This window comes from Alexandromys fortis, unplaced genomic scaffold, assembly GCF_014885135.2.
Source record: "Alexandromys fortis isolate MF-2015 unplaced genomic scaffold, M_Fortis_MF-2015_v1.1 scaffold_55, whole genome shotgun sequence".
Taxonomy (NCBI): domain Eukaryota; kingdom Metazoa; phylum Chordata; class Mammalia; order Rodentia; family Cricetidae; genus Alexandromys; species Alexandromys fortis.
In genome coordinates, this window is record NW_026067936.1 from 9,045,150 (window position 1) to 9,070,628 (window position 25,479).

Here is a 25,479-nt window from a genome sequence, read left to right on the forward strand (position 1 = left end):
CCAGCAATGCAGAAGTGTTCCCTTTTCCCCACAACCTCTCCAGCATAAGTTGTCATCAGTGTTTTTGATCTTGGCCATTCTTTCAGGTGTAAGATGGAATCTCAGAGTTGTTTTGATTTGCATTTTTCTGATGACTAAGGATGTTGAACATTTCAGCCATCTTAGATTCCTCTGTTGAAAGTTCTCTGTTTAGGTCTGTACTCCATTTTTAAAATTGGATTATGTGATCTTTTGGTGTCCAATTTCTTGAGTTCTTAGTATATTTTGGAGATCAGACCTCTGTCTGATGTGGGATTAATGAAGATCTTTTCCCATTCTGTAGGCTGTCGTTTTGTCTTGTTGACCGTGTCCTTTGCTTTACAGAAGCTTTTCAGTTTCAGGATGTCCCATTTATTAATTGTTTCTCTTAGTGTCTATGTTGCTGGGGTTATATTTAGGAAGTGGTCTCCTGTGCCAATGTGTTCAAGTATACTTCCCACTTTCTCTTCTATAAGGTTCAGCGTGGCTGGCTTTATGTTGAGGTCTTTGATCCATTTGGACTTGATTTTGTGCATGGTGATAGATAGGGGTCTATTTTCATTCTTCTACCTGTTGATATCCAGTTATGCCAGCACCATTTGTTAAATATGCTTTCTTTTTTTCATTTGATAATTTTTGCTTCCTTGTCAAAAATTAGGTGTTCAAAGATGTGTGGACTGATATCTAGGTCTTCTATTCGGTTCCATTGGTCCTTCTGTCTGTTCTTATGCCAATACCAGCTGTTTTCAGTACTGTAGCTCTGTAGTAGAGTTTGAAGTCAGGGATTGTAATGCCTCCAGATGTTCTTTTATTGTACAGGATTGTTTTGGCTTTCTTGGGTTTTTTGCTTTTCCATATGAAGTTGAGTACCATTCTTTCAAAGTCTTTGAAGAATTTTGCTGGGATTTTGATGGGCATTGTGTTGAATCTGTTCTATGCTTGTTCTTAAGTCACAGCTACATTTACAGGACATTATGCAATGGCCATCTGCTTTTATATTAAATGCCAAGCACATTGAAACTCATTTATTAAATAGCAATGTTTTTAGCAATTGCATGGTGGGCTGGAGAGATGGTTCTGTGGTTAAGAGCACTTACTGCAAACCTGGCATGGTGGTACACACTGCTAACTCCAGCACTTGGAAGGCAGATTCTACACAGAGAGTTACAGGATGGCCAGGGCTACACAGAGACCCTGTCTCAAAAAAAAAAAAAAACAAAAACAAAAAAAAACCGAGTAAACAAAAAGAAACTTACTGCTCTCGAAGAGGACCCAGGTTCCCAGGACCCACACGGGGTGTTTACAACCTACATAAGGGGTTCACAACCCTCTGTAACTCGGGTTTCAGGGCATCCAGGGTCTCTTCTAGCCCCCACAAGCATTGCATACATGTGGTATACAGACACACATGCAGACAACATACACATAAAGCAAAAACAAGGAAATCTTAAAACAAGAACAAATGCATGGAAGAACGCAGGTTTCTTCTTTCCCGTTTTATCTCATTTGACGGTTTCTACTGCCCCGTTTTATCTCATTTGACAGTTTCTACTGCCCTGAACTAAACAAACCCCTTCCTCACAGTGTTAACTACGGGGATTTCTCACCAGCAGTACTGCAATGAACACAATCCAGAAAAGTTTTAACTGAAAAAGCAATGCTTTGTGGTCCCTATCTCTCATTCATGGAGACCATTTTTTAATTTGATTCTACCCCATCTCCACAGGACTTAAAAAAAAACCAATCTCATCTCTTTCTTTCTCCCTCTCTCTCTTTTAAACTATAGTGTGTGGTTTGAAATCCAAGAACAGTTTTCTAAATTATCTTCAGGAAGACGAAGCAAAACAGCGTAGTCATTTTCTTGTAAAGATAAATTTCAGTGGGCTTGAGACTTAGCTCTGTGGTAGAGTGCTTGCTTAGCAAGCACAAGGCTATGGGTTCGATTCCCAGTACAACAAACCAAACCAAACCAAACCAAAAAAAAACAAATAAAAATTAAAAACCAAAAAACAAAAACAACAAAAAAACTACCTTAGCGGTCTGAGCAGATGGCTCAGTGGCCGAGATGAAGACTGTTCTTGAAGAGAACCCAGTTCAGTTCCCAGCTCCCATATCAGGTGGCTCACTAGCACCCGAGAACCCCAGTTCTAGGGACTCTGGTGCCTTCTGGCCTTGGCAGGCTCCCATACTCATAGGCACGCTTCCTCTCATCCCTTGGGACTTACATGTAAATGAAATTAATCTTGAGAGAAAATTACAATAATTATAAACTCCATGGCCAGCGAGCTGTTGGGAGTACCTGATACCAAGCCTGAGTTCCATCCCCCGGGACCCTCATGGTGAAAGGAGAGAACCAGCCCTCCCAAGCTCCCAAGCTGTTCTCTGGCTTCCACCCAGACATCATGGTATACACGAGCTCACACACATACATACACCTATAAGAACTGTAACCGAACAAACCCAAACCTTCAGCCCTAAACACTTGGTAATTACAAATGGTGAGGAGATACTTAGTGAGAGAAATTACGGTCTGTGGGGTTAAAGCGGAGGAGCGCCTACCTTCAAGTGTAGGAAACTCAATTAGAGGCTTCTGCGGGTGTTGCTCACGATCTTAGGTCACCCGGACAGTTAAGGGCGACACCAGCAGGAAGAACACTGTTCACACAGCAGTTCACTTGTGCAGGAGGTGAGCGGCGCCCAGCCCACGGCATCACGCTGTGATGTGCGCAGAGTTCTGTTTCTGAGTCAGAGCATCTGATTCGCCATTTGCCCCACAGTGAGCCACGCCTCCTAGCCTAGTTAGGGAGTGCGAGGGTCAATTTTAAGGCAGCAGAAACATAATCTGTCCCCAAATACAGGCTGTAGTCATTTAAAAGGAGAAAAAAAGTTGAAATTGTGTTACTGGTGTATGTGGGGTTATACTTGTAACAGTGGGCGTCTGGACATCAGAGGACAGCCTGAGGGAGTTGGGTCTCTCTCCCTTAAAAACTCTTTTTTTAAAAAATTTATTTATTTATTTATTATGTATACAATATTCTGTGTGTATGTCTGCACACCAGAAGAGGGCACCAGACCCCATTACAGATGGTTGCTGGGAATTGAACTCAGGACCTTTGGACGAGCAGGCAATGCTCTTAACCTCTGAGCCATCTCTCCAGCCCAAAACTCTTTTTTTTTTTTTGAAGATTTATGTGTTTGAGTGTTTTGCCTACATTTGTGTATGCACAGCGCTGGCACACTGGTGCCCACAGAGGTGGGAGGGGGTGTCAGATCCCCGAACTGTTAATATGGATGGTATGAATGGTTATGAGCCGTCAAGTGGGTGCTGAGAACCGAACCCAGTCCTCGACGAGAGCGACAAGCGCTCTTAACCTCTGAGCAATCTCCCCGGGCCCCAGTTCACTCCTACCATGTTGGTTTTGAACTCAGACTGTCAAGTCTTTACTCGCTGAACCATCTTGCTAGTTTGTAATTAAAAAAAAAAAATAATGTGCATGTGTGTGTGTATGGGGGGGCAAAGTGTGCCACGGCGGTTGTGTAGAGGTCAGAGGACAATTAGCAGGAGCTGGCTCCCTCCTTGCCCCATGTGTGTCCCTGGCATTAAACTCAGGTTATTCGTGGCTTGACTCACGAAGCCTCCCTGTAGTCCTTGTTTATTTATTTATTTATTTATTTATTTATTTATTTATTTATTTATTTTGGTTTTTCGAGACGGGTTTCTCTGTGGTTTTGGTTCCTGTCCTGGAACTTGCTCTTGAGATCCGCCTGCCTCTGCCTCCCGAGTGCTGGGATTAAAGGCGTGCGCCACCACTGCCCGGCTCCCTGTAGTCCTTAATAACCAATGGAACAAAGCACAAGTGTATGATCTCCTTCATTTGTCTGTCAAATGGTTAAAATAAAGCCAGAGCTAGCTACCTTTTCAAGATTTACTTCATCTACCCTGGTTGGGTTCAGTGGGGCCCAGCGCCACATCCCCAGCCCACACAGTTCCTCTAACAGGAGTTCCTGTCTTTACCAGAGGACAGCGGGAGCTTGTGTGGAAGAAACAGGAATTGGAATTTCTCACCGAAGGCAGCCATCGCAAAGTGCCCTGAAGGCTAACGCACAGACAGGGCAACAGTAACCGGCACTCACCAAATCTCGCAGCACATGACGCAAATATGGCCCAGGGCCAGCCCGTTATCACCACTCAAGACCACAGAGCCTCACGGCACCCTTGTTACTACGGTTTCACTTTCCGCAGCAGGTTCGATCTGCTTGCTTCCTAGTTTTTATTCCTTTATGGTTTTAGACAGGGTCCCACATGGCCCTGTGTAACCTTGGACCCCCGATCCTCTTCTCAGCTTCTCTATGGGCCTCAGCACTAGCGAAGATATTAAATGGTTAGATGGTTAGACTGGACTTTTATTATGAAAGCATCCACAAGCTAAAATGGATATTTAAAATCTTTATTATTTCATCATCAAAAGTTTTCTTTCTCTCCACAGCAGAATGGCAATGTCGTGTTGGTGCATATTCATGAAAAACTCTCGAGTAACTAGCCCAGGAATCAGAGATGGGACTGATGGCAAGCCTGTGTCACAGTCCGACACACAATGCTGCGGCATTGTGTACCCAGAAAGAATATGCGGCTGAAAGAAAGGGGTCTACGGCCAAGAGCACTCGAGGCATTGGTGAAGGAACAGAGAATGGAGAGGGGCCTGGGAAGGAACTTCCCTCTCCACCCTGATGACAGGCAGAGTTCTGACCATGGGCGCGCGTGCGCGCGGACACACACACACACACACACACACACAGCCCTCCATCAGCGCTCTTCAGCCAGCCACGTTTGGTCTAACCCACAAATGGCACGGTACGTTTGCACACTTCACGCAGCTCCCCTGCCGCTTTGGGCATCTTTAGGAAAACGCGGAACAAATTTTGTATATGTTCCTTTTTTTTTTTTGAGAAATAAAATTCTAGAAAACAACAAAAGACAGTTGTCATGGTTACCCATTTTCGGCTAAGGCAGAACACTTCCTTTGCTATCGGCAGACTGGAGAAACATACACACGTCCTCACCAAATACTGCCGACCAATGCGAACATTTTCAGGGCCAGCTTTTGAATTGAGTACTGAGAATCGAAGATGCGAATAATCGCTACAATTTGGTCAGCCCACTTTGGGATGTTTTTGGTTGGATTTAAGTTTGAAGCTGGGACACAGCTGGATTTGTCAACTCTGTATTAATCTGTAGAATAAATACCTTTACAACAGCAAGTCTATCATGATGAGGCCAGACCGCAGGGAAAAGGTGCCAGGAAGCCTGCCTTCAGTGGTTTTGAAACACACACACACACACACACACACACACACACACACACACACACACACGCCTTTAATCCCAGCACTTGGGAGGCAGAGGCAGGCGGATCTGTGTGAGTTCAAGGCCAGCCTGGTCTACAAGAGCTAGTTCAGGGACAGGCTTGATAGTTACAAAAAAAGAGAAAGAAACGCACACAGTCTCTGACCTCAAGAGACTGCTCTTATCACGGCCTGAGTCCCACAACTGTCCCGTCCCTGTCTTACCTGCAAGACTAACAAGTCACCTGTGAACGGCAGCAAGGCCTTGAGGGGGAGGCGCTCTGAATGTATGGCAAAGCAGTTGTTTTCCTAGGAGTCACGTTTCTAATGCCATTAAACTATATTTGAAAAGTTCTCTGACTTAATATATACAATGTACAAAATAAGTTAAAAGGAGGGAGCGGGGGAAAGTTTTTGAGCATCTACAGTGCAAACACACAACGGTCCCATGCATGTCCATGTCACCTTCCGAGCCACGGGACCCGTCGCTTACAAAGCGGCACTCAGCAGCGGAATTCCAGCTTTGTTTTCCTCACTGGCTTTGACAGTAACAAACACAAATTTGGCTTGTTGTCACACTTGTACCTTAAAGTTTAACATAAACCTGAACAACTCTTTTGTAGCAATCCCATAAAATAATTCTCCATTCACAAAACCAGCAACCCTTCTGGAGGGCATGGGCGGTGTCACTCGCCCCCCTGAGGTATAAATGCAGCGGTCTTTGCACTGAGTAAATAGTGTATACAGTATGTCAACACTCTGAATGCTTGCATTCACCCGCAAGTGACGTCATCCTGACTGAATGAAAACTTACTTACATATATATATATTTATAATGGATTAACTGATATTTAGAGAAAAATATGAACTTTAGCCCGTAATACAGCCAGAAGTTCTGAATTCCTGAACCAATGTGAATGGTTATTACATCCGAAAAAGATTTAACATTGCATACTGATTTAAAAACAACCGAACAGGGAAAACACGTAAGTATTTTAGATTCAGCAGGATACCATGGAAAGCACAGTCTAGAGAAGTGGGAAACCAGTCAAGCTTTTCCAAAAGAGAAAATCCTTTTAATCCTTAGCAAGTCCCCGTGGAAACAGCAGGCGTACAAGAGTGAGGAGGGAGCGCTGGGGACAATTCGGCCTCGCGGTCCCCATCTCCTGTGCGCGGATGGCCAACAGATGACAGAAGTCCATGTGACAACAGTCCGGTGGCTCCGCTCACCACTGCTGCCAGCTGAAGTCATCGTTGCTCCCAAAGACCAGGAAGAAGCCCAGGATAGTCGCGAAGATGACGGTGTTCCCCGTGAGAACGAGGGCGCAAGCTCCCCACTCAATCTGCAGCGGGAAGAAGGCAACAGTCAGCAGGTGTGCAGAGCCAAGGCCACTGGTAGCCAATCAATACCCGGCGCATTGGCCAATCATAGGGGTAAGTAATGTGGCTTGTGATGACCGTCACAGGACCACACTCAACACTCTTATACAGTGTTTTTATTTGCCGTATTGACTGATTGAAAAGTTGAGAGTTAGGGGATGATAATTATTCCGGAACATGGTTCACTTCGACAATGACCAACAGAGTTTTGTTTGGCTCCATCTGTAGCCCTGGGCATCTAGGGCTCACCCTGCCCCTGACGGGGATCCCGGCTCCACCTGCAGTTCTGAGTCCCCCCCCCCCCACCTCCCCAGAGCCCTGGACATCTAGGCTGCACCCTGCCCAGGGTGGATCCCTGGGCCCGCATAGGATTCCATAGTTAATGCTCACTAAGGAAGTTACTCTTTCTTAGTGAGTCTCACAGTCTGGCTGGAGCAGAGCGGGAGCCCTAAGCACCACTGATGCAAACATACTTTCTCTGAAAGAGGCTGAGGGCGCAACTGCCTCCATCACACTTGATGCTCGGCAAGTCTCCGCCCTTCCCTCCACCTTTCCAGAGCTCTTTCTCCTCTCTCACACTTTCCCAGCTGCAGAGAACAACCTTCTCAGACGTCTAGACTTTAGAGGTCGGGGTTCTCAACCTGTGGGGCACGACTCCTTCCTTGGAAATAGCCAGACAACCCTTTCCAATGGGTCACATATCAGACACCCTGCATATCAGGTATTTATGATTCATAACAGTCGAAAAAAATACAGTTATGAAGTAGCAGCAAAGTAATTTTAAGGTTGGGGGCCACCTCAACGTGAATGAAAGGGTCTCAGGACGTTGAGAACCCTGCTCTTTATAAAGCAGGCCCACGGGCACTCAGCACTGCGGAGTTACTGTGCCCTTTCTGCTGCAGACCTACGCTTTGCCTTCCAACAGTTTCCCCTGACAGTAAAAAACAAATGGAAAGATGAGGTTTAAATCTGTCCTCTACACCCTAACATCTCAGGTCTCTCTTTTACATGACGGAACTTTTATTTTTTTTATTTTTATTTTTTTTGGATTTTCGAGACAGGATTTCTCCATAGCTTTTGGTTCCTGTCCCGGAACTAGCTCTTGTAGACCAGGCTGGCCTCGAACTCACAGAGATCCGCCTGCCTCTGCCTCCCGAGTGCTGGGATTAAAGGCATGACGGAACTTTTTAAGAAAGAAACCAACAGTCTAAAGTAAAAATCTCCCCAGAAGAAGGCAGCTCACCAGGTGTGCTCTGGCGAAGACAACCGGGAGCCCGAAGGCAGAGACGACGATGCCTGTTGTGAGGAAGATGGCGAGCTCCTTGCAAGCGTTACTCATGGCATCCGAGTCGTCCACTAATCTTCTTGCTATGCAGTATGGAATGGGTGAGAGGATGTAAAAAAACAGAACAAAGAGGGGCCAGTATTGGCTGGAAAAGAGAAAGAAGTTAGTGCAGTTTTCGTCAACCCTGTCACTTTCCAACATACTAAGCGCGTGTTTGTTTAAAGAGCAACAGGAAATGACAAGGTATCAAATGAGGTATGAAACCAAAGCCACAGGCCTGGGGGGGAACGTCAGAGTCAACTCGTCCCTGTACTCAATTACAGCACAATATTTAAAGGGTCTACTGACAAAATGCTTTATGAAATAGTGAAAGAATTTAAAATCACTTTAGCTTAATAAGGAGGCATATTGAAAATGAGAATATTTACACAAAACTTTAAAAATTAAGGACCCATGCCTTTGACATCCTGCCTTATCATAATGTTAGAACCCATGCTTCCCTTAACTGAAACCAACATATAGGACACCCATTGCAGACAGTATTGTAAAACATGGTCTTTAGTTCGTTGTTAGCCATGCTGTGCTGATTTCATTTTCTGATTTCAGCAACTGCAGTGGGGGAAGCTGTGTGAAGGGGACAGACTCCTTCCACTTCTTTGTTATGTTTTAAAAGCATATTATCAAATTTACAAGAAACAAATGGTCTTTAAGATTGACAAGCTTAAATACATACACAGCGGAGACTTGCTGAAGCTATTTGCTTTCTTTTTCTGAAGAAGATTTATTTTTATGTGTTTGGCATGAATGTGTGTGTGTGTGTGTGTGTGCATTAAGTGCACGTAATACCCAAAGAGGCCAGCAGAGGGTGTCATATCCCCTGGAACTGGAATTACAGACAGTGGTGAGGTACCACAGGGGTGTTAGGAACTGAACCTGGGTCCTCTGGAAGAGCAGCCACTGTTCTTAAGCACTGAGCCATCTCTCCAGCCTGTTATGTTTTTCTTAATCTTTTTCTAAGTATTTTAAGAAAGCAAAAAAAATTTTTTTAAGTGAAATTTATATGCTTAAGAAAAAAGCTCAAACAATACAGAAATGCAAAATTAAAACCAGAAGCTGCTTTTTAATTTTTTTTAACCTAAGGAGCTTTTTGTGGACCCTCCACAATCCATACATTTTTAACCAAGGTAAAGCTCCACAGAATAGCATTTGCAGATTTCCAGTCCTTCCTCATTCCTTAAGGTTAAACTGTCTGTCACTATTTCCCAATAATTTGTTTTTTGGTACGTGGAGTTTGCAAAGGTGCATTAGTGCATGAAGGTCAGGGAACAACCTTGGGCACTGTTCCTCCTCAGGCAATGTCCACTTTTATTTGAGACAGGGTCTCTCCCTGGCCTGGGGCTTAAGGAAGAGGCTAGGCTGTCCCCGCCTCCCCAGCACTGGGGTCACATACACGGAACACTAGACTCTGCTTTGGCATGTGGTGTGAAAACCAGCCAAGGAGGACTTGACTAATGAACTGTCTCTCCAGTCTCTGCATTTTAACTCTGTGTGTGTGTGTCGGACAGCCATCCTGGATGTCAATTCTCACCTACCATATTGTTTGAGACGGGGGTGTGTGTACCAGGTTACCCAGCCCCGCAAAGCTTACAGATCCTCCCGTCTTCACTTTCCATCTCATCAGAGGAGCCCTGGGATTACAGACGTGTGCTACCACGCCCAACTATTCCAGGGGTTCTGGGGATTTGAACTCAGGTCCTCACATTTCTGCTGCAAGTGCTTTATCCACTATAACATTTCTCTCAGCCCATAATTTAGTTTTGGATGGGCATTTGTGACGTCACCAGTTTTCCATTTCCGCAATTACAGACATGGTCACTGTGAACAGCGATTTTTTTACCCAGCTACATGTATCTCTACAAGCATTTGCAAGGTGTGTTTGTATGAGAATTTCATAGAAGTGGAGGGCCAGTTCCACGAACTACAGGATACAGGCAAACAAACTAGTTCCAAGAAATGGTACCTACTCACTTCCTAAACCCCTACCAGACCGAGTCCCCACTGGCATCCAGTAGTGTCTGTCTGCCCACTTCCTTTCTTCACCAGTGGATTTCATGTAGCGTTGAGTGGGATTTAGTATGTTTTTCATGTGATTATCAGCAACGCAATCCTCTCTCCACGTTTGTGGTTCCCTTCTACTCATTTGTATTTTTAAAACTAAAAGTTACTTAGATGTTAATTTTAAACGTTTTCTAAACTGGGCAGACGATGAATATCTAGAATTCTAGAACTTGGGAGGCTGGGGCAGGCAGACTGTGAGTGAGGTCAGCCTGGGCTACGCAGTGAGACAATGTCTCAGTGGAAGGGAGTTCTTTCTATTCTAGGGCAAGAAATCACCTACCTCGTGTGTGTAGTCAGCTGTGTTCAGGAGCTGCCTATGTTATTTTCTGTAATAAGATGTTTTAGATTTCGCTGGAGTATTATTGATGGGCAGTAGGGCCAGGCTGCGGTCACCAGGTGACCATCACAAAAGCAGGTCACACCCCAAATCCCTCTGCCTGGGCATTCTGGGGTCTCTACAGATAACCCTGAAGCGGTGATTTTCAGGAAAGGGTTGTGTTTGGTGAACAAGCATTTCCACCAGGGAAAACAAAGCGCGTTCGAAACTTTAAAAGCAGGAGAGTTTTACCTTTAAACACTCAAAAAGAGGAAAACAAAAATCCATTACGTACTTGTATATTGGAAGGGCACATCCCAGCATCAAAAACATCAGGCCAATTGCTCCTCCAAATGACAAGCTAATGAGAGCTGCAAAACAAACAGAAGCCCCAGAGAGCTCAGTAGGGAAGACACTGGTGCAGCCTTTGTTCCCGCTCAGCCAGAGCACTACTGTGAATCCCAGAAGTGAAACACACCCTGCCCCCTCCCCTCCAAATTCCAGCTGTTAAAAGTGGCTCACGCCAGGTAATCTCAGCATTCAAGAGACTGAGGCAGGAGGATTACTACAAGCTAAATGTCAAACGATCTCAAAAACCAAAACAAAATGTGAACTGTCTTCAAAGCTGACAATTACAGAGTTTCAGAAACAGCTTCTACGGCGCCCTCGGCGGCGCCCTCAAAAGCAAAAGCGCTAGAGGTTGAGCGTCCTCCTTAGCCCTTTGAAAGGCTCTGAAATCTGGAAGTCAGCCAGGCCTGCTGACACAGGTCTTAATCTCATCTCTAGGGAGATAGGGATAGAAGGAACTCGGGTCTACACAGTGAGTTCCCAAACAGTCAGGGAAACATCATGAAACGCTGTTGCAAACAAGCACTTTGCCCCTCAAATACCTCATTATGGACATTCAAATATTCCCAAAGTGGAGGAAATCCACAAGCTGAAACACATTTGGTTCCAAAAACTCCCAATAAGGAATCCTTAACCTGTATATCAGTTTAGACGGACTGCTAACACACAGCACACACCCAGTCACCATTGCTCGGGTCTATTAGGCCCCAGGGTTAATGCCCGCCCCCACCATAGCACAAACATTATATTTAATCCACACTGAACCACTTGCCACACAAGACTGATGGCCCCAGGTCCATCCCTGGAATCCACACAGAAGTGGAAGGGGAAACGCCATTCTATCAAGTTATCCTCTGACCTCCACACTCATCACACACGATAGGAAGGGAGGAGGGAAGGAAGGAGGGGCAGAAAAGCCTCACCAAAAACAAACAAACACAAAAGCACAAGCCTGAGAGAAAAGCTGTTCAAGGTTATGTGTAGCTAATGTATGATCTTTTTAAAAAATTATTTTTAGAGAGGTCTCACTGTGTAGCCCTGGCTGGCCTGGACTTTGCTATGTAGACCAGATTGGTCACCTGCCTCTGCATCTCAAGAGTTGGGATTAAAGGTATACGCCACCATACATGTCTTGTATTTGTTATTTTTCAAATGCAAGACATTTACTATATAGACTTCATAGTAACATCGTGACTATAGCTTTATTGGAACCAATCAATTTTGTTAGTCTTTTTTTCTTAAAACAAAAACTAACTTTGTTTCTTAATAATGTATTTATTTTTATTTTATGTGTATTTTTTGCATGTTAGTCTGCATGTACGTCTGTAATGGTGTCAGATTCCCTGGAACTGAATTTACAGACAGTTGTGAGCTGCCATGTGGGTGTTGGGAATTGAACCTGGAAGAGCAATCAGTTCTCTCAACTGCTGAGCCCAATTTGTTAGTCTTTAAACAGGTTACTGAAGCACAGTTACTTTGGCCCTCATTTCCCAAGTCCCAGGAAATCTGAAGGGTGTGAGTGCAGCCTGATGTGGACACGGGACATCTTACCAAGGCAGCAGGAGGAGGAGGGGTACTACAGTGAGACACACCTCTGAAGTCCCCCACTTGTGTCTTGTGTAGGTTAAAGTGAGAAGGGACTTTATTATATGTAACCAATGTTCTAGATCTCAACCAAGAGAAAAGTGTTAGCTTCTACACAGCCTGTATTTCTGCACCCCCAATGGCTAAGGACATGACGTGGTAAGATTTATTACATTTTTTTTATTTAGACTTATTTATTTGGTGTGTGTCCTTGTGGAGGTCAGAGGATGACTTACAGGAGCTGTTCTCTTCTCTTACCATTCTGGGGCTTTGGGGGTTGAACTTGGGTCAGTAGGTTTAGACGCAAGCACTCTTCCTTACATGTTAAGGCATTTCACAGGCCCAGAAAGTAACTTTTTAAAAACTGGTATGGTTTACCTTAATAGAAAAGTTAAAATCCAAAAGATAAGTAAGAATCTAAAATTCACCAAGCAAAAACCTACAACACACAAACCAAAATCAGCAGCGAGGGGTCAGACACCCACTAATATTACTGACAAGATGGCCACTGACATTGTCTTGGCCAACTGTGAGTCAGCTGGAATGCTGAATACAACACAAGTCAGGTCACCATGACAACAGTGTACTTGGTTATTAACATCATTATATTTTATATTTCTGGCAGCAGTGGGGAAAAGTTGAGGAAGTGTTTGTTTTGTTTTAAACAGCAAACAGAGCACCCCAGGTTTACGGGGAGTGCAGTAACTACAGAATACCGAGTTTCCCTTTTGTTCTTCACGGACCTGTCTAGAGTCTCTGACTCGGTCACGCAGGCAGTAACATCCTGGCTTCCTCTACTACTCTTCCCTGTTCTGGAAACCAGCGGCTACTTCCTCCCAAGGCCTCTGTGCACGTCTATCATCCTACCTCAGGGTTTTCATTCAGTCAAACTTCAAGCACACAGCAAGGAGCTGGCTGACTCTTCCCAGCCCCTGGAGCCCGTGTTCCCGCCCTGCTCTGTCTCTCCTCTAGCTTATTACTATTTTCCCTTCCGCTCTCCTTTCCAGCATCTCCTCCTCAGAGCTACAACTCTGCTACTGTATTTATTACTTATTGATGTACAGAGGAGCTAGGGACCAGCTCTGCGGGACAGTGCTTGCCTGGTGCACGTGAGGCTCTGGATTCAACCTCCAAGGACCGTGCATGAATAAATAACACTCATTTACTCATGCAACAAAAGCACCGAGCATTCGATGTGTGCCATATCGCCCCTGCTGCTGAAGGCACAGCAAGGAGGAGGGAAAAACCAACAAAGCTTTTCCTTTTGTGGTGTATGCATTCTAGTGGGAGAACTAGGCAGGATTTTAAAATCATCCCGTTTTATTTACCATGCGTTATCTGTGTGCGCATACCAATGAGCCATCTGGCTAGTCCCTAAAATACGAAACCATGACCATGTGTGGTGGTGCACTCTGGGAAACCTAGCACAGCGTGGTGGAAGCAGCGAGGACCAGGCATTTAAAGCCAGCTTTGACTATATACTGAGTTGGAGGTTAGGGCTAGCCTGGGCTACCAGAAACCCCATCTCAAAAAATCAATGTCAATACAATTGATGAGCAAACAATGAGCCATCATCGATTTTACGGCTGCCGGGTCTGCCTTCTCGCTTACACATTTTCACTTTCTTAATTGTTCTGTCCCCCCCCCCCCAACAAGATTAGGCGTCCATGGGCATTATTTAAGATCTCTTGCACAAATGGGACCCCCTTCAGGATGAGTTTCAGATATATTTATCTCTGTAGCCTCAGGAGTTTCTGTAATAGCTGGCAAACAGCGGGGACTCGATAAACACTTCACCAAGGCATTACTGAGAAAGTGAGGTTAGATATTCTGCTTGTTTAGGAACATGAATTCTGGAAGAAGCTAAAGATTGTAGAAAACAAAAAGCCAGTGATGAAGGCAAGCAGGTAGGGAAGGGGTGAGAATGCTGCTGGCCCGACAAGGCGCTCTGATGGGCAACGCTGGGCACAGCTAAGGAGTAAGAGGCCCGTGTGTGTGTGCGTGTGTCTGTGTGCCAGGATCTTCAACTGCGTGTGGGTCCTTGCTTAGTCACCACAGCAGCAATCCAAAATGATCCCTATTCATCTTCCCCTCCCAACTGTTCCTCTTCTGTTTCTGACACCCAGATAGTCTGTATGCCCCAGCTTTAACATCCAGTAACTACTGTAGAATGAACGTAGCCCAGTGGAACACAGAACTGCGGAGAGAGGAGCCCAACAGCACTGTGTCCTGGCCTCTACTGGCCACGAACTGGTTACCTCAATAACTTAGCTAGCTCAGTTCTTCTTCTTTTTTTTTTTTTTTTTTTTTTTTTTGGTTTTTCGAGACAGGGTTTCTCTGTAGTTTTGGTGCCTGTCCCAGAACTAGCTCTTGTAGACTGGGCTGGGACCCCCTTCAGGCCTCGAACTCACAGAGATCCGCCTGCCTCTGCCTCCCGAGGGCTGGGATTAAAGGCGTGCGCCACCACCACCCGGCTTCAGTTCTTCTTTCTATAAATGAGAAAGACTATATGGAAAAAGCAAGCAAGACCCTAAACACTGAAGATACTATTAAAAAAGAGATTCTGAAGAAAAAAACACCTCTACTCTGGGAAATGCAGCCGCCAAACAGCTTAGTGTGCCACTGTAGAAAAGACAGAATTTATCCAGAAGTCATCTGGGATAACATGTTCTACTGGAGGAAGCAAGAATCAGAGTTCGAGTTAGCAAGCTTCAGGCTAGCTTGCGCTATATGAGAACCAACTAACCAACTAGTTGACAAACTACCATCAGCACCAGCCTGAGAAGCCCTACCAGCAGCCCCAGCAGTACCACCAGTACCAGCACCAGCACCACAAAACCCCATCAAAACAAACAAACAAAACAAAATCTAAAGCTAGGTATGGTGATCCATACTTAGCATTCAGCAGAGTGAGGCAGGATAGGGTGTTCAGGGAAGCCTGTGACACATGACTAGTTCCAGGCCAGCGAGGCCCACACATCAAGATGTGGAAGGAAAGAAAAAGAACACCCATACTTAGTTTCATTTCTTAATAGTTCCGTGTGCTTAGAACTAAAGCCCAGAAATCACTGTTACTTGAGTCTTATGATGTGAAACTTTGTAAAAAGTCTGATGTTTTGTTTCCCACACTGAAATACATTAGAAGTAGACGAAAGACTTGCCTGCAGTCAACAACTGCCCCCCTACAGGAGACTGGGGAAACATTGTAAGTCAGGCAGGAAAAGAAAAGTCTTTCTTAAAATGTGTTTGCAGTCTTCCTAGCAAGAGAAAGGGCTTAATGTGTGTGAGGTTAGCTCTATTCTGTGACAACACACGTCTAGATTAGTTTTTAAAATTTGTTTTTTAACTGGGTGATAGTGACGCACGCCTTTAATCCCAGCACTTGGAGGCAGAGGCAGGTAGATCTTTGAGTTTTAGGCCAGCCTGGTCTATAGAGAGTTCCAGGACAACCAGGGCTACACATAGAAACCGTCTTGAAAAAACAAACAAACAAAACCCCAACTAAAATAAAGCTTAGTTTAATGAAGAGAAAGCAAAAGAGCCAGTGAGAAGCTAAGCATGGTGGTACATGCCCATGATCCTATGAAGAAGGCTTAGGGGCTGCCTGTGGGTTCCAGGTCAGCCTAGACTACACAATGTCTCAAAAAAGCAGATACACAAAAGTTAACTTTAACCAAAAAATATCAAATGGAAAAAAGAAAGCATATTTAACAAGTGGTGCTGGCATAACTGGATATCAACATGTAGAAGAATGAAAATAGACCCATATCTATCACCATGCACAAAATCAAGTCCAAATGGATCAAAGACCTCAACATAAAGCCAGCCACGCTGAACCTTAAGTGGGAAGTACACTTTTGAACACATTGGCACAGGGAACCACTTCCTAAATAGAACCCCAGCAGCACAGGTACTAAGAGAAACAATTAATAAATGGGACCTTCTGAAACTGAAAAGCTTCTGTAAAGCAAAGGACACGGTCAACAAGACAAAACGACAGCCTACAGAAGGGGAAAAGATCTTCATTAATCCCACATCAGACAGAGGTCTGATCTCCAAAATATACAAAGAACTCAAGAAATTGGACATCAAAAGATCACATAATCCAATTTTAAAAATGGAGTACAGACCTAAACAGAGAACTTTCAACAGAGGAATCTAAGATGGCTGAAATGTTCAACATCCTTAGTCATCAGAGAAATGCAAATCAAAACAACTCTGAGATTCCATCTTACACCTGTAAAAATGGCCAAGTCAAAAACACCGATGACAACTTATGCTGGAGAGGTTGTGGGGAAAAGGGAACACTTCTGCATTGCTGGTGGGAATGCAAGCTGGTACAACCCCTTTGGATGTCAGTGTGACGATTTCTCAGAAAATTAGGAAACAACCTTTCTCAAGACCCAGTAATACCACTTTTGGGTATATATCCAAAAGATGCTCAATTGTGCCACAAGGACATGTGCTCAGCTATGTTCATAGCAGCTTTGTTTGTTATAGTCAGATCCTGGAAACAACCTAAATGCCCCTCGATTGAAGAATGGATAAGGAAAATGTGCTACATTTACACAATGGACTACACAGCAGAAAAAAATAATGATGGCTTAAATTTTGCAGGAAAATGGATGGAGCTAGAAAACATTATTTTGAGTGAGGTAACCCAGACCCAGAAAGACAATTATTACATGTACTCACTTATAGGTGGTTTTTAAACATAAAGCAAAGAAAGCCAGCCTACAAACCACAATTCCATAGAACTTAGACAACAATGCAGACACTAAGAGAGACTTCTATAAATCTAATCTACATGGGAAGTAGAAAGTATAAAAAGACAAGATCGCCTGAGCAAATTGGGAGAATGGGGACCTTGGAGGAGGGTTGAAGGAGGGAGGGGAAAGGCAAGGAGGGGAGCAGAGAAAGATGTAGAGCTCAATAAATATAAAAAAAAAAATTCACTTTGGAAAAAAAGTTAACTTTAAAGACAAAAAACAACAAAAAAACAAAAAAACAAGGAAACAAAAGATAAGGTTCTGGCACCAAAACACACTTAAAACACAAGCTCCTATTACAGATACTATATGAATACTGTAAGAAAATTATTATTTTAAAATGTTAAGCTAAAATCAATAATTTTAAAATATTTATTTCAGTATGGGTGTGTGTGTGTGTGTGTGTGTGTGTGTGTCAATGAGGTGCCTACTGAGCTGGAGTTGCAGACTTTGGTGAGCTAGGATGGGGGTGCTAGGATCTGAACTTGGTTCTACATTGAGAGCGATAAGCACTCTTATCCTCGGAGCCATCTCTCCAGCCCATAAAACTACCGATGCATTTATTTATACAAGAGCCAATTCTTTTGAACACTCACATATGAGAAAGCAAGTCCCGTGGAAGTGTTTGGGGGGGGGGGAGGGGAGGATCAAGATACCCTAGGGTCATATTTCTAAGCATTCAATACTCAGTATTTAAACGATGTCCAAACGCGACTGCACACGACATCTCATCTCTTTTTTTTTTTTTTTTTTTTGGTTTTTCGAGACAGGGTTTCTCTGTGGTTTTGGAGCCTGTCCTGGAATTAGCTCTTGTAGACCAGGCTGGTCTCGAACTCACAGAGATCCGCCTGCCTCTGCCTCCCGAGTGCTGGGATTAAAGGCGTGCGCCACCACCGCCCGGCGACATCTCATCTCTTAAGTCATTACAGATAAAAGCTGAGAACTGCTCAAAAGCGCTCCCCAAACCAGTAATGTTTCTTCAGTTTCATGAGACGGGCAACGAGGTGGCTTATTTTATATAAACGGTGTGTCTTCTGTGACACACCAGTAAGGCGAGAATCCATACAGTCACCGAGTGATGCAACACCTGGAAGATGAAACAGGAGTGTGGTTTCTACTCCCAAAGCCTCCAGGCCAGGGATGGAACAGTCCAATTACCTAGCAAAAATTCTCTTGAGACAAGCTGATGATGGGTCTGTGACTACAAAAGGTGAAGGGGTCAAATTCCCCAGTCTGGGAGTTAGCAGAAAATAGAATTTATCACAAAGTAACAGGCAACCCGCCTAAGAAATATATAATGATCTCGAGAGCCTTGCTACAAAGGCGATATAAAGGCGGACAGGAAGAAGTATCTTGATGACCAATCGTAACTTTAAAACCCACGGAGAGAAATCTTTAAAAATGTAAGTAAAATTCCGTTGGAGTCACTGTCCCTAGACTAGCATTACCCACTTTTGGAGAATCACAAAGCTGTTTTCTTGTTAAAAAGAGTCCCTCGTTAAAGACACTGAAGAAATGGGACTGCAACATTTTACAATAACTTCCGTTCACATTAGGATTGAAAGGATCCATTAGAGTTCAAAAGGAGATCTGAAAGTAAGTTTCCTACTTGCTCAAATGACGTGGTTCTATATAGCAAACGAGAAACGTTTTTTCGGACACCGAGAAGGAACAAGACACCATAAAAATATGACCCTGGGAAAAAGCTCAACCCAAATCGCCCGCTCCAGCGAGGTGGGAGGCACCACCAGCCAACAGTTTACTTCCTGCTTGGCTGTCTCCTCTACAAAGCAGGTCAAGAAATCAAAGCGATCCGTTGATAAGTAGGCAGAAAACTTTCCTTCTAACCCCAGGGGGCAAAACTACCGAGCAACAACAGCCCCTCTCTCCAAAGAAGTCAATAAACAAGTTATCTTTCATCAAGGTGTCAGTTACCTTATCTTGAAAAAAAAAAATCACTACTAAAAAAGTGTCAACGTGCAACTGTGAGGGAAAGGCAGCCTTCGGGTGAGCATCCGGGCTCTGCTGCACCGTACAAACACTGACTATCAAGATGCATCCGATTTAGAGGCAAGGAGAAGATGGTGCACCGGGATCCCGGGAGTGGATGCAGAGCTCGGGCTTCGGAGAGGACCACGCTCGTGCCTCGGGTGGGAAACTACCCTGATGTGCGGGGCCGGGCATCCCTCCCGATCGCAGCCCTCAATGTCTCTGCCTGCAAACTCGCTCACAGCGTTCCGTGGCCGGGCTGCCCGGCTCTGGTCCAGGGGCGGAGCGCGGGGTACGGCCGGAGGAACCGGGGCTCGGTCGTCCCCCACGCCGCCCCGCCCTACCCCCCGCGGTCCCTGGCCCCGCGGCCCCGCGCCCCAGGCCCACCTTTGATGCCCGCCATGGCGGTGACGTCGCTCCTGGCTCCACGACCCGGGCGGTGGCCGGGAGACCCGAGACGCGCGACGGCGGTCAGACAACACCCGGAAGTGCACGACGCAGCACTTCCGCCGGCGGCTCGCGCTCGCGCGGGGGCGTGGGGGGCGCGCGGGGCCGGTTCGGGGCCCGCCTTCCTCCGGAGCTGCGGGGCGGGCTGCGAAATGCGGGGCCGGGTCTGTGGTTCCCATCGGACCCGAGAGGCGGCAGCGTCGGCCCGAAGTCTCCGCGGTTTCGGGAAAGGCGCGTGAGGAGCTCGCGAAGACGCGGGCGATGTCCTTGCGCGATCGCTTCACGTTCTGCACGGCGAACCCATTTCTCCCCCATACCAGCCAGTCTGTGACTCGGGAAATGGGTGGTCTCTGCCTCTCTCCTTAGGTTCTTACATAGATCGGGGCTCTGACGAGAACCACCCCCTCTTTTGGGGAGTCATGGATGGGGATAGTGAAGATGCATCCTCTTGGGGCTCGCTGTCTTCTTGGTGACAAAAAGAATGGGGGCTGGGGCGTCCCGCAGAGATCCAACATATTTTTGTAATCTTCCCACATATATGTTGGAGAGCCGGATAGACTTTGGAATGAGCAAATCCAGGTTAGTTTCTGACCTCAGGTTGTTTGCGGACTAAAAGGGGGGAATACTCAATACTCAACAAGAGTAAAAGTTCAACGAAGATAATCGCTCCTAAGAAGAATCTCTACTCCAAATATACAACTGTGGCATAAAGGTTATTTTAGCTGAAACCAACAAAAAAAGACATAGGCATTGACTGCTCTCTTTTCTGTACAAAAGCAGAGTAAGATTGATTCTTGTAAAGGTAACAGGAACTTCCCCGTGTTACATAAAAAGATATTTGCAACACAAATTTTCCCATTTGTAAATATTTTCATTTCTGAGGGAGAGACAGCTGTCTCTATAAGCAGCCCCAATTGGAGTCTGCAGAAATGCTACAAAAATAGCCTTTATTAGTTGGTTTCCCTCTGAAAGCCTACACTTCTTTCATCTAATCCGTTCCCCACTATGCATTGCCCTTTCTTAAAAGGCAGTATAGACTCCCAGACCTAGCCCATTGGGTTTTTCCTTATTTGGAGGCTTACTAAGCCTGGGAAATACATTTTCCCCTTTAAATCTGCCTTGTGGCTGCTCACTATGCAAATCTCAGCTGTTGAAGCTAATTAAGAAGGCAGAGGGAACCTTTATCCTAGGAATATCTAGGAAATAGGAAAGGGTAGTTCTGTGGTCTGATCTGGCAGCCTTCTCTTCATGGAAACACACAGTTGGCTTGTGTGTGTCTTGGGGTGTGTGAAATGGAGAGAGTTGGAGAGGGGAGGAGCCAATGGGTTGGTCAGGGTTGTTATAGGCCCTATCTAGAAACTTCTGGAATTTGTACCTGCACACACTGAAAGGGAGTCACCCTATAAATTTATTGGGGAGAATTGAAACTGGGAGGCAGGAGCACCTGGGCATATTTAAATCGTGCCAGGGAAACCAGGTCCAGGAATTTATGGGACAGAAAAGATAGTGTATATAACTCTTGCCTGAACCTCATAAAGCGTTGGCTACTTAGCACTGCGATGACCTGGCTCTATACCAACTTGTTAAAGGATACCTGGTGTGTGTGTTAAGGACCAAGAACTTCCTGACTGTTCCCCACTGCTGACCCAACCTACTCTGCTAGCTGCCTATCCAGATGCCTGTTCGTTGGTTGGGATCTGGACCTGATCTGCCATTTTCTGCTCTGGATCCAGTTGGGTTTGTTCACACTGAAGCTGATTTCTGCAGCTTCTTTCTCAAACCCGACCTCTAACAGCACTGGCTTGGGTCCATGTCTTAGCAATCAATACAAACTTATCCACTTCTGAGCCCCTTGAGCTCTGCTTCAGTCTCTTTAACATGCATTCGTTCTGTAACTCGTGCATAAGTATAGAGACACGTAAGTGTATGACTATGCTGTATGATATTCGAGTTAATATTAGTAATTGCGATTGGAATAAAGAACTTGAACTCATCTAGTCCAAGATACCAAGGTAGGCAGATTATATCGCAAATTATACTGCCATTGAAATCACTAAACTTGGGTTGGAGAGATAGTTGAGTGATTAAGAGCACTGGCTGCTCTTCCTGAGGACCCAGGTTCGGTTCCCAGAACCTGCATGGTAGCTTACAAATGTCTGTAACTCCAATTCCAGAAGATTGGACACCCTTACACAGACATACACGTAGGTAAAGCGCCAATGTATATAAAATAATAGTCATAAAAAAGAGACCACAACTTCGTAAATTTATTTTTATTCAGTAAATTCTGACATTTCCACATTTTGGAAAGACCCAAAAATGCTCATCTCTGTTTCTGGCATTGTGTGCTCCAGACATAAAACTATGGGGAAACCAATGATACCATTTCAAATGTCCCCACTCCACGTGCTCTCCTTTTGTTCTGTGGCGTTCAGCATCGAAAGCAGGAGTGGTTGCTGGTCAGTGTTGATGGCTGTGGTTGGAAAGTGTTGGGTTCACACGAAAGGCTTGTAGCTCGGCTCTGAGGAAATGCATTTAAAAAGTGCTTTGCGAGGTAGCTTCCAGAAGCTCTTGTGCTTAAGTTGTATTCGCTGGTCTATTTTGAATACAAATGTACCGAGCATTAGATGTCTTTAATAGCATCACAGGGGAAGTCAGACTGCTTACCTGGTCAGAGGGTTCCGTATACTTTTGCTCCCATAGTCACGGTATTAAAGGACTTTGCCCTCCTTTAACTTTCCCTGGGAATTCAGTCTTTGTAGCAAAAATGCAAACAAAACAAAACAAAACACACTACAATAACCACTTAAAGGTCTATTTGGGTCTCCTGACAATGCCTAAGGAACAAAAACCAACCAATCAACCAACCAAACAAACAAACAAACAAACGAACAAACAAAAACCAACAGGTCACCACCCATCACTCAAGTGACCCCTTTGGTTTCCTGATACGGCCTAGGGTCTGGAAACTTGAAACCTTAAAAATGGTGTTTTCAAATATTGTATTCAAAGACCAGCTATAACAGAATTCTTCAGATGTGTTTTAAACTCCCAGGTTCTACTTTACATTACCTGAATTAGAAACTTTTGTGGACAAAGCCCAGAAACCTAAGATGTTAAGATGCATCTTGAATGGTTGCCATGCAAACTATGGCTTGAAAATCATTGGGGGAAATCCTTTGGGGAAAGGGAAGAATGGTTGGGACTTAGTGCAGTTTTTCAAGCAAATCCTTTATGTTTGCTAGTGTTATATGTTTAAGCTATATCTTTTTAAAAAATATTTATTGATTTATTATATATACAATATTCTGTCTGTATATATGCCTGAAAGCCAGAAGAGGGCACCAGACCTCATTACAGATGGTTATGAGCCACTATGTGGTTGCTGGGAATTGAACTCAGGACCTTTGGAAGAGCAGGCAATGCTCTTAACTGCTGAGCCATCTCTCCAGCCCTTTAAGCTATATCTTAAATCATTTCACATAGTAGTGAATCCTCATGACCTTTCATAACTTCCTAACCTCCAAATTGAGCCCTCAGAGGTGGGTAAGAGGAGAGAGTTCTTTAGTGGGCAACTGCTGTGTTTCTAATACTTTAGGATACGTTTGACTGGCACTGGACAAGATGGCTCAGTGGTTAAAGCCCTTGCTGCTCTCGCAAAGGATCTGGTTCACTGTCCGGCACCCACACAGTGCTTATAACCATCTGTAATTCTAGCTGCAAGAGATCAATGCCATCTTCTGGCCTCTGAGGACACGGGGCACACATGGTGCACGAACATATATGCAAGCACTCACACATATTCATAAACAATTCTTTAAAAGAGATAGATCTATGACCCTTTTCATCACTATTAGCTGGGCATTCTAATTCTTATAGACAAAGCACAGAGAAATGTTTAGTTTTTGTTTAAACAACTTTTATTATGGAAAAATTTAAATACTGCATATGAAAATTACCAACAATAGTATACTGAATTCCTGTATACCATAAGGTACTTTTGATTTCCAACAATGAGTTAATGTTGGTTTATTTAGTCTCCCTACCCATGTCCCCTCCTCCATATAGCTTTTCTTCATTTTATTCTGAAGCACATTCCAGATACTTCATTGGGTGTGTGTGTATGTCAGAGGGATGGTTGAGTTACAGCTGGTGAGTGAGAATCTTCTGTTAGTATGTGGGATTTGAGGCTGGCACCTGAAGTGTGGGGTAGCTGTATATACTTAGCCCTGAACCAATGAGATCTGACCCCATCTCGCAGCAGGTGTATCAGAATGGACGTGACGTTTAGGACAGCAGAGTGGTGTCCAGTGGAGACCTGTTCGCTGCGTAGACAAATCTTTCCAGAACACATTAGGTCACAGAAATGTTCTCCACTGTGACATCGCCCCCCCCCCAAGAGGATCTTACCTAACAATTCCTTTATTATGACAATACACACCCTTCACATCAGCTGCTTTCTTCTTCAGGGCACCCGTTATTTGTTTGGCTCATTTCCCATCAGAATATAAATTAGGACACCCTTCCATGTTGTAAAATCACAGTCTAGAACTAGAAATGGCAGCTAATGGGGGCTCAGAGAGCAGTTTTCTTGTCAAGGCAATTAGGTGATTCTCCATTGCAAAACCCCAAAGCCACTTTTACTCTTGCTTCAATTTCCCAACAATCATGACCAGTATTGACCATTTCCTCTTCCAACTACCATGCTGCCACTTCCCTTTTCTTGTTTTCTTCTGTTACACCTTTTTATTCTGTCTGTGTGTGAGCGTGTGCATGCACATGTGTGTATGTGTGTGCAGTGGGTAGGGAGAGGTCTACCATCTAGAGGTCAGAGGACAACTTTATGTGATTTTCTTCTTTCACTTTTATGTGGTGACCTAGTTTTCTTCTTTTATGGCTGTGATTATCATATCCTGACCCAAAGTAACTTGAGGAGGAAAGAGTTGTTGACTTCATCATCAGGGTTCACAGTTCCTCCCTGAGGAAAGTCAGGGTGGGAACTCAGAGCAGGAACCGAAGGCAGGAGCTGATGCAGAGGCCATGGAGGGACCCTGCTCACTGTTTGTTCTCCATGCCTTGCTCAGCCTGACCCAGAAGCACCTGCTCCAGCTGTGTCACTGCCCCCAGTGAACTGGGTCCTTCCACATCGATTACTAACCAAGAAAATCTTCCTACAGATTTGCCTCTAGACCAGTCTGATGAGGTTTCCTCTTCCCAGATGACTCTAGTTCGTGTCAAGTTGGCAAAAACAAAACACCTAAAAAAAAAAAAATCAAAACCAAAATCAAAGAACAACCACCAGCCCATATGGATGTCAGGGATCAAACTCAAGACTTTGTTCTGTGGCTAGGGCTTTTATGGATTGAGCCACTTAAATGTCCCCTTCCTTTCTTTCCTTACCAGAGAAAGATTACTTTTCAGATTATTTTTCGTACCTTCCACTCCAGATAGAAACAGCAGTATTTTCATAGCTTGGGCCTTCTCCCTTCTTTGCCCTGTCTAAATTTTATGACTACCTGGCTCTTTCTATGACATTAAATACCATCTTCATATTAATAACACAATGGCCAGACTTATATTGTCTTTGAAGTTTGGGTGTGGCTATCTTTTGCCTACTTGGCCTTTGTGCTCGGATACTTGACGCTCAGCTCAAATTCAACCAGTTAAGGATTAAATTCTATTATCTTTGCGGGTATTTTAAGGTTGCTGGGTTCCATTCGAAGCGCCCCATATCATGTTCTAGTCCCTAGAAATTTACTTTTCCTCACCGACCTTGCTTGCCTATCTCACGCTTCCTATTTACAATTTATAAATTCTCTGCGGTATCTACATTACAGCACCCGCCTGGTCGGTACTGATGAGTGTGTTAAATGCTCAACCTG

General features: G+C 44.6%; 1 protein-coding gene across 1 annotated transcript; it reads right to left on the minus strand.

The window, feature by feature from the left end:
- Positions 1–4,450: 4,450 nt before the first annotated feature.
- Leprotl1 (leptin receptor overlapping transcript like 1) lies at positions 4,451–19,696 on the minus strand. Its single transcript, XM_050146714.1, has 4 exons — positions 19,538–19,696; positions 10,756–10,831; positions 7,985–8,171; positions 4,451–6,704 (listed from the first exon to the last, which is right to left on the minus strand). Exons 1-4 carry the CDS (start codon positions 19,551–19,553, stop codon positions 6,588–6,590), a joined length of 396 nt encoding a protein of 131 aa, XP_050002671.1. The 5' UTR covers positions 19,554–19,696; the 3' UTR covers positions 4,451–6,587.
- Between the last annotated feature and the right edge of the window lie 5,783 nt (positions 19,697–25,479).

Bases quoted from the DNA above. Each gene is read 5' to 3' on its own strand.
- Leprotl1 (XM_050146714.1), bottom strand. The intron at 8,172-10,755 runs GTACGTAATGGA...TCTCTTTTCCAG, and splicing joins TGTGCCCTTCCAATATACAA to CCAATACTGGCCCCTCTTTG. The intron at 6,705-7,984 runs GTGAGCTGCCTT...TTCCCGCTGCAG, and splicing joins TCTTCGCCAGAGCACACCTG to ATTGAGTGGGGAGCTTGCGC.